The sequence below is a fragment of the Lactuca serriola genome, chromosome 8, assembly GCF_051521515.1.
Source record: "Lactuca serriola cultivar US96UC23 chromosome 8, Lser_US96UC23_V15, whole genome shotgun sequence".
NCBI lineage: Eukaryota > Viridiplantae > Streptophyta > Magnoliopsida > Asterales > Asteraceae > Lactuca > Lactuca serriola.
In genome coordinates, this window is record NC_136415.1 from 65022883 (window position 1) to 65031884 (window position 9002).

The 9002-nt window shown below is 40.6% G+C and overlaps 1 protein-coding gene across 1 annotated transcript; it reads left to right on the plus strand.

Annotated features, from left to right (window-relative positions):
* Positions 1-2795: 2795 nt before the first annotated feature.
* On the plus strand, positions 2796-3919 carry LOC145066960 (uncharacterized). The gene is made up of 3 exons (XM_079014196.1): positions 2796-2968; positions 3115-3604; positions 3653-3919. Exons 1-3 carry the CDS (start codon positions 2796-2798, stop codon positions 3917-3919), a joined length of 930 nt encoding a protein of 309 aa, XP_078870322.1.
* Positions 3920-9002: the final 5083 nt, after the last annotated feature.

Sequence of the window (9002 nt, forward strand, 5' to 3'; positions counted from 1 at the left end):
ACAAAATCGGTCTTTTCTGGCCGTGAAAATGGGGATGTCACAAGCCATGTAGTATGTACGCTTAGCGTACAGAGGAGTACGCCCTGCGTACTCGCTGATTTTGGGCTTCACGTCATTTGGGCCTCGGTTTCAGCCAATCTTTGGGCTTCTTAGCTATTGGCCCTTAGTGGGCTATCAGAAGTCAGTTATTGGACTAAGGACATGTTTGGGCTTAAGGGAAGGCTCGTTTGAGAAGTTGGGCCCAATTTAAAAAATCGGGCCATAAGTGGGTTATTAGTGGGCTTGAAAAGACTTTATGGAATTGGGCCCTTCATGGTAAGAATTTGGGCCTAGGTCATGGACCAAAGTAGATCAGGGGTAAAATTGTCATTTTACCCTAAGAAGGATTATTGGATTTTGACTAAGTGGTATTTGGTACTGATAGCTTGGGGAGTCATGAGAGCAACTGTTAGAGATTCCTTACCATGAGATTTTGTATTCAGCTCTGAGAGGTGAGTTTCCTTATGTAGGAATGAGCTGAAGACACCAATACCGGTCTGTTTATGTATGTTAGTATGTTCCGGACTAAGGTCCGATGACGAGCAATGCCCGATGTAGGTTATTATGTTTCCCGATTCCGATCTGATGTCGGGCGGTGCCCTAGGAATATTTGTATGCTTGATGTCTTTATGATTCTTGCATGTGCTTGTTTTATATGTTTCCGGACTTCGGTCTGATGTCAGGAAAGCCCGAGGAATGTTTGTATGCTTCCGGATTTCGGTCCAATGTCAGGCGGGGCCCGAGGAATGCTTATATGTTTATGTTGTGTGATTATTTATGTGTATTTTTTGATATGTTATATGTATACCGAGCATTTCTCGATGTCGGGTAGGGCCCGATGCTAGACTTCGGTCCGATGTCGGGTGGGGCCCGATGTAGCGGGCAAGGCCCAAGTTATGTTATTATGTGCTTATGTTTTTATGTGTATGGTATGTGGTAGTTTGGGGAGGCTCACTAAGCTTCGTGCTTACAGTTTTCAGTTTTGGTTTTAGGTACTTCCGGTAGCAAGGGGAAGAGCTCGGGATGATTGCGGTGCACACACCATGTTTTTAGCCTGGGATGTTTCTACTTTGATATATTTGACAGATGATTATGATGTTTTGGAATACAATGACTTATGATTTTATGTGATGATTTGATACCTATGGTTTTATTAATAATTAAAAATGAAATTTTTGGACTGTATTTTTGGGATGTTACAAGTACTTAACATTTGGGAGGATATACCCCTTTCAAGCATGTCAGAAACCGAAACATAAACCCGGCCTCTCACTCTCACCTCAACCATCCTCATCCAGAAATACCACTCCACCATCTTCACCTACTCATAACATCCCAAACTCCACACCCATAGAAACCACAATTCATACTCATACCATGGGAGACAACCGTGGAGGGAACCAAGATCCTCTTAATCCACCACCCACACAAACCCTTCGCCAATGGGCGAGGAAATAGGTACTCAACAACCTCTTTGCATCATCTATCCGGCAACCACAAACCTTGAACTAAAATCTGGTCTTATCCACCTCCTCCTAACCTTTAGAGGCCTAGAAAATGAAGATCCCCAGAAGTCCCTCACAGAGTTCCATGTTGTGTGTGTTGGCATGAAACCACACAATGTCACAAAGGATCAAATCAAGCTTAGGGCATTCCCCTTTGCAGTGCAAGACTAAGTAAAATATTGGTTTTATGACCTTCCACCGGGGACGGTTAACACATGGGTAGACCTTGCACGCCTCTTATTAGACAAATACTTCCTAAAAATGAAAGCCTTAGCCCTAAGAAGAGATAATTGGGATCGAACAACACAAGAGAGAAGCCTTTCATACATATTAGGAGAGGTTCAAAAAGTTTGTGCCCGTTGCCCAAATCATGGTATTAGTGAGTATCAAATCCTCCAATACTTCATTGAAGGCATGACTCCTTAGTAAAGAAGACTTCTTAGTGCTTCAAGTATAGGATCTTTGACCGGTAAGACCCCAACTGAGATTCGGGATCTCATAAAAAACATGGTGGAGGATTCAAAGCATACTAGTCAAGATGAAGATTGGTACACGGATGCACCTCGAGGCGTAAAAGAGGTGTACACACCTCAAATTGAAGCTCAACTATCCGAGTTAACTAAGGTGTTAATGATGCTTGATAAGGACAAAGGTGTGCAATCCACACCCCGTCCTTGTGGTATTTACACTCAAGTGGGACACCCGACCAATATGTGTCCTTAGTTGCAAGAAGAAGAATATGAAGAAGCAAATGTTATGGGAGGCTATTCCATACACAATCAAAGAACTTATGATCAACCCCGACACAATGAAGGGTGGAACAACAACCAAAACATGGGCTATCAACAAAGACAACCACCCCATTATCAAGAAAGGCTGCCATTTCCACAACAAAATTACCAACCAAGGCAAGCATCAAGAATCTTGAGAAACAAATGGCACAACTTGCTCAATCGGTGAGCAAACTGGAGAATCAAGAAAAGTTGCCCCCTCAAACGAAAAAGAAACCAAAGCACAATGCTTGTCCAATTAGCTTGAGGAGTGGAAAGAAATATGATGGCCCGGAGATGCCCGAAGAAGACGAAGAAGAGGAGTTGGTGATAGAAGAACCACCAAAGAAATATGAAAAGAAAGAAAAAAATGGTGGAGAAAAAGAAGCCAGAAGAGAAAAAAGAAAAGATCACACCACCACCTTTTCCATTAAGATTGAGTAGCAACAAAAAAGAGAGAGAAGATAGTGAAATCATAGCAATGTTCCGGAAAGTTGAAGTCAACATCCCTTTCTTAGATGGGATCAAACAGGTACCTAGATACGCTAAGTTCCTTAAGGAACTTTGCACATCTAAAAAGAGGATGCGAGGTAATGAGACAGTGAAAATAAGTGAAAATGTTTCTGCAGTTTTGCAGAAAAGGAAGCCCTCAAAGTAAGGATCAGGGTGTTTTCACCGTTCCTTGTAAATTGAGAAACCTTTATGTCCCCCGTGTTGTGCTAGATTTAGGAGCTTCAGTTAGTGTTTTACCATATTCTGTTTATAAATCTATTGGCATAGGAACTTTAACAAAAAACTAGGGTGATTATCCAACTTGCAGATCGTTCTATAGTACACCCAAAAGATGTATTAGAGAATGTTTTAGTGCAAGTTAATGAAGTTGTCTTTCCTGCCGATTTTGATGTGCTTGATATAGGAGATGATGAGCACCCATCCTCGAGTTCCATACTTTTAGGTAGACCATTCTTAAAAACAACAATAACAAAAATTGATGTCTACAGTGGTACATTGTCTATGGAATTCGATGGGGAGGTCATCAACTTCAATATCTATGAAGCAATGAGGTACCCAAGTGATGTTCATTGTAAAAAGTTTGTTAATATGATCCAAAATTTGACTGAAAAGTGTGTTGAGTTGACTAACCATGATTTGTTGGAGTTAGTTTTGAGCAGGAATTTTGATAACGATTCAGTCAATGAGATTGCAGAAAATTTCAAGTTAGATGAAGAGTTGCTGGAAATTGTGGAGTTCATGGAAGAAAGGAAGAAAATGAGGTATGATAATACATATGTAAAATTTCCCATTTCTAACACAAAACTTCTTCCTTCTTTTGTGTAGGCACCTAAGCTAGAATTGAAGACTCTTCCAGATCATTTGAAGTATGCATACCTTGGAGAAGAGAAGGCTTTTCCTGTCATTATCTCCAATAAGCTGTCCATCGTAGAAGAAGACGAGTTAGTGACTTTGCTGAAAAAGTATAAGAAGGCTATTGGGTGGACAGTTGCTGACATAAAAGGGTTGAGTCCTTCCTTGTGCATGCATAAGATTCTCATGGAGGAAGACTTCCAACTAACCCGAGAGGCACAAAGAAGATTGAACCCATGATATGTGTATTTTTATATATATTTTTATGCACTTTATCTTAATATTTTGGCCTTATTTATTCTATTTTAGAACTAAAAAGTACTCATAATGCTTTGAATTATGTTTTACAGCTATTCGTTGTCAATAAAGCACAAAAGAAAAGACCGAAGCGGAAACCGGACTTAGGAGCTAAAAGAAATTAAATGTGCTGAGGAAGTGGGTTACGCACCGCGTAAATTAATGGTACGCGCCGCGTACACGCTTGCACCGGATAGACTTGATCGCGTAGTAATCCTATGTACGCAGCGCGAAATCCTAAGTACGCCCAGCGTACTTAGGTCGGCCACAAAGATTATAAAAGTCGATTTTCAGCTAACCAGGAGGGGGGATTCGACTTCTAACCTAATTTAGTCGACAATTAACTTCTGTTAAGCCGTTTTGAGGGTCTAGAAGGCGGTCGGAAGGCCGTTAAGCTAACGGGAGCGGAGATCGGAAGGATTGGAGAGTGGATACATGTCGGTAATCATATGGTTTGTTAACGTGACCATGTTTAGCATTCCATTGTGGTACTTTTCTGTATTTATTTTTTGATTTAGGTGTAAAAACCTTTTATTTTGTGTTTATGATTGAATGAAGCCTTGATTATTAGACTAATTGCTATATTAAATAGTTTATTTGTGTTTAATTTATCTTGCCAAGCTTGTTTAACGATCCTCATGTGTTAATGATGATTATTTTCTGTTAATTGTTAAGTGAATTGAGTTGCTTGAACATCTGCTCGATTGCTTGTCTCTTATGATTTTTGATGACCATTGAGATTATAAGACTAGAAACAACGAATGTGAAACTAGGATTAACTTAAGAATAGGTAAGTTAATGTGGAGCCTTGTTTGATGACCATCAACAAGAGGTTAATTAAATGTCTAAATTGATTAACTATATTTACAAGTCTTGCTTGATACGAACTGAACACTAGGAAGCATGTTAGTTTAATCAACTGATCGCTGTTTAAATTGACTTGTTTGCTAAAGGATTAGTTATAGTGAACGCGAATCTAATCATTTTAGGAATCGGTGAACATGAATAAATGAATTTGTGTATGCAATTGTCTATGTTTTTAAGGTGTAATTTATCTAAACCAAAGTACCTGAAGAGATTTGATTCCCTGTTAGTTTATCGAGAGTTGTTAGTTGCTAGTTTGAGATTTATTAAACCATTTTCTTTATTATTTTCATGTGACCTGTAACCTATAAGCAAATATATTAAATTAATCCACCGTTCCCTGTGATCGACACCCGACTTACCTAAGCTATACTGTAATCTGACTAGGTACACTGCCTATAAGTGCATAGATAGTCTAAGTTTGTTAGGTTATAAATATTAAAATTAGTGGGTACTTTTGTGCACATCAACCCACCCAAGATGGAGGTAGTAAAGAAAGAAATCATGAAGCTTTTAGATGCAGGTATGATCTACCCCATCTCTGATAGTAAATGGGTGAGCCCCATTTAGGTAGTCCTGAAAACATTTGGGGTCACAGTTGTCAAGAATTCTGAGGGAGATTTAGTGCCAACCCGTGTGTAAAACGGGTGGAGAGTTTGTATTGACTATAGAAAGTTGAATGCCTCAACGAGAAAAGACCATTTTCCCTTGCCATTCATTGACCAAATGTTAGAGAGATTAGCAGGCAAATCTCATTACTGTTTCTTAGATGGTTTCTCAGGTTTTCATTAAATTCTGGTATCCTTGGAATACCAAGAGAAAACCATTTTCACTTGTACCTTTGACACATTTGCTTATAGGCATATACCTTTTGGTCTATGCAATACACCAGCAACATTTCATAGATGCATGGTGAGCATTTTTTCTGAATATGTTGAAAACATCATTGAAGTCTTCATGGATGATTTCATGGTTTATGGAAACTCCTTTGATGAATGTTTAAGAAATCTAACAAAATTTTTGCAAAGGTGCATTGACACAGATCTTGTGTTTAACTATGAAAAATGTCATTTCATGGTGGACAAAGGATTGATTTTAGGTCATATTGTTTCCCAAAAAGGCTTGGTAGTTGAAAAATCCAAGATAAAAGTTATCAAGAGTCTTCCTTACCCGAAAAATGTTCGGGATGTTCGTCCGTTTCTTGGTCATGCATGTTTCTATCGACGGTTCATCAAAGATTTCTCAAAGATTACAATGCCGATGTGTTAACTACTCCAAAAAGATGTTCAATTTGAGTTTACTCAGCCATGCAAGGATGCTTTTGACCGTTTGAAGGATTTACTCACCTCCAGTCTAATCATCCAACCACCTAATTGGGATCTCCCGTTTGAGATCATGTGTGATGCGAGCAACACGACTGTTAGGGCGGTATTGGGTCAAAATGTGGTTCGAGCACATCATGTCATCTACTATGCATCTAAGACCCTTGATAATGTACAAAGCAACTACACCACAACAAAAAAAGAGTTGCTTGCTATTGTTTTTGCACTAGAGAAGTTCCAGCAATACCTCCTTGGAACTAAAGTAATCATATATTCGGACCATGCAACTATAAAACACTTACTTACCAAGAAAGATTTGAAGATGAGGTTAATACGGTGGATGTTGCTTTTGCAAGAGTTCGATATTGAGATCAAAGATAAATGCGAGAAGGACAACCTGGTTGTCGATCATTTAAGTCGAATAGTTCAACCCGAAGATGCGACTCCCATCCATGATATATTCCCAGACGAGCACTTGTTTGTTATCCAAACGCCACCGTGGTATGCGGATACATGCAATTTCATGGTCACGGGAAAGTTCCCACCCGATCTCACGAGATCACAAAGAGATAAGATCAACAAAGATGCGAAAGGTACATTTGGGATGAACCTTACCTTTGGAAACATTATGCAGATCAGGTAATAAGAAGATGTGTTGAAGAACATGAGGTACAATCTATCCTCAACTTTTGTTAGTTATGCTTGTGGAGGGTATTTCGGTCCTCAAAGAACCGCCATAAAAATTTTAGATTGTGGATTTTATTGGCCTCGACCCTTTCATGACTCTTAAACATTTTGTAAAAGTTGTAACATATGTCAAATGACTGGTTCTTTGAGTTCCCGAAACCAAATGCATTTGACCCCGATTTTGGTTTGTGAAATATTTGATATATGGGGTATTGATTTTATGGGTCCTTTTCCTTCATCCTTTGGGAACTTATACATCCTTTTAGCTGTTGATTATGTTTCCAAATGGGTAGAGGAAAAGGCAACAAGAACCGATGATGCTAAAGTTGTTGTGGATTTTGTCAATGCTAACATCTTATGTAGGTTTGGAACTCCAAAAGCCTTGATCAGTGAAAAAATCACATATTTCTGCAACAAAACTCTTGGATCAATTCTCAAGAAGTATGGAGTCCAACATCGGGTGTCCACAACTAATGCCTGCAAAAAAATGGACAAGTTGAAGCGTCAAATAGAGAAATCAAGTCCATACTCTAGAAAACAGTGAACACAAACCGCAAAGATTGGAGTTTGAGACTAGAAGATGCCCTTTGGTCATACCAAACTGCATATAAAACTCCAATTAGGATGTCACCTTATAGACTTGTGTTTGGCAAAGCCTATCATCTCCCTCTTGAACTAGAGCAAAAGGCTTTATGGGTTGTCAAAAAGCTAAACAAGGAGATTGATGAGCGGGTGTTTACCGAAAGTTAGAGATTCAAGAGTTGGAGGAAATAATAAATGAAGCATTTGAGAGTTCACGCATCTACAAAGACAAGACCAAAGCATTCCATGATAAGTACCTCTCCCGTAAGACCTTTGAGATTGGTCAAAAGGTATTACTCTATGACTCTTGACTTAAATGGCCTTCCAGTAAGTTGTGGTCCCGATGGGTGGGGACCGTTCACTGTTACTAATGTATTTGATCATGGTGCAGTCGAGATTAAACATAACAAAACTGGAAAAGTGTTCAAAGTTAATGGTCTTCTATCCTAAGATGAAACACAAAAACATAAGCAACAATTCAATATAAATAAAGAGATAAGGAGAAGATACATACCGGTCACAACGTCAGGAGTTGCACGCGCCTCCTCTGCCGTCAACTGGATCGCCCTGCTCTTCGTTGCTGGCGCATCTGCCCGGCCCTAGCGGCCGTCAGTAATCCTCAATGTCGTTGGAGCGGGTGCTGACACCGGTCCTGCCGCAGCCAAACTCGGACAATGGGCCTTCTTTTGGCCCCTCTGATTGCACTGAAAGCAAATTAGATCAGATATTGGAGTGACAGGGATGGTAGCGGTACAATCTGTGCTAGTATGACCAGTCTGACCGCACTTAAAGCAACCAGAACTACCCACTCCGCACATTCCCTCGTGTACCTTGTTGCACCTGCCACAACGGCTACAACCTTGTTGGTCTTTTGGCCTGGAATCAGATACCTTGGGCCGCTTGCCCAAACCCTCAACACTCATGGCAGAATCTGGCTTCCTCTTTCTCTCCATATCCAAGTCAATCTCCCTCTCTCTAGCCTTCTCTATCATGTCTTCCAGCGTCTTGCAGCTGGATCGACTTACAAACTGTTGGATATCGCTCCACAACATCTCGTAGTACCAGGACTTCTTCATCTCCTTGCCCGCCACATATTGCGGAACTAGGAGTGCCCTATCCTTGAACATAGAGGTGATCTTAGTCACCGTCTCAGTAGTCTGACAGAGATCATGGAACTCTCGCGCCAGCTGCTGCACCTCGATCACTGGTGCAAACTTGACTTGGAACCTGGTCGAGAAATCACTTCAGGTCATCAAATCAATATCATCACTTCCTACAGCATGCCCTACCTCCTCCCACTAATCACGAGCCCAGTCCTTTAGGAGGCAGGATGCTAGTATGATATTGTCCCCTTGGGACAATGACTGGTACGGAAGGCGTTGGCAACGTCTGCCAACCACTTGCTGCTCCCAATAGGATCCCTAGCCATAAGATAGTCTGGCGCTCCACATGCCTGAAACTCCCGAAAAGTCAGAGAGCGCGTCCCAATCAAAGCCACAACCTCAGCACGAAAGGCACTCAATCTCTCATCAAGAATCTCCAAAATACCCTCCTTAACCGTGCCAACGATC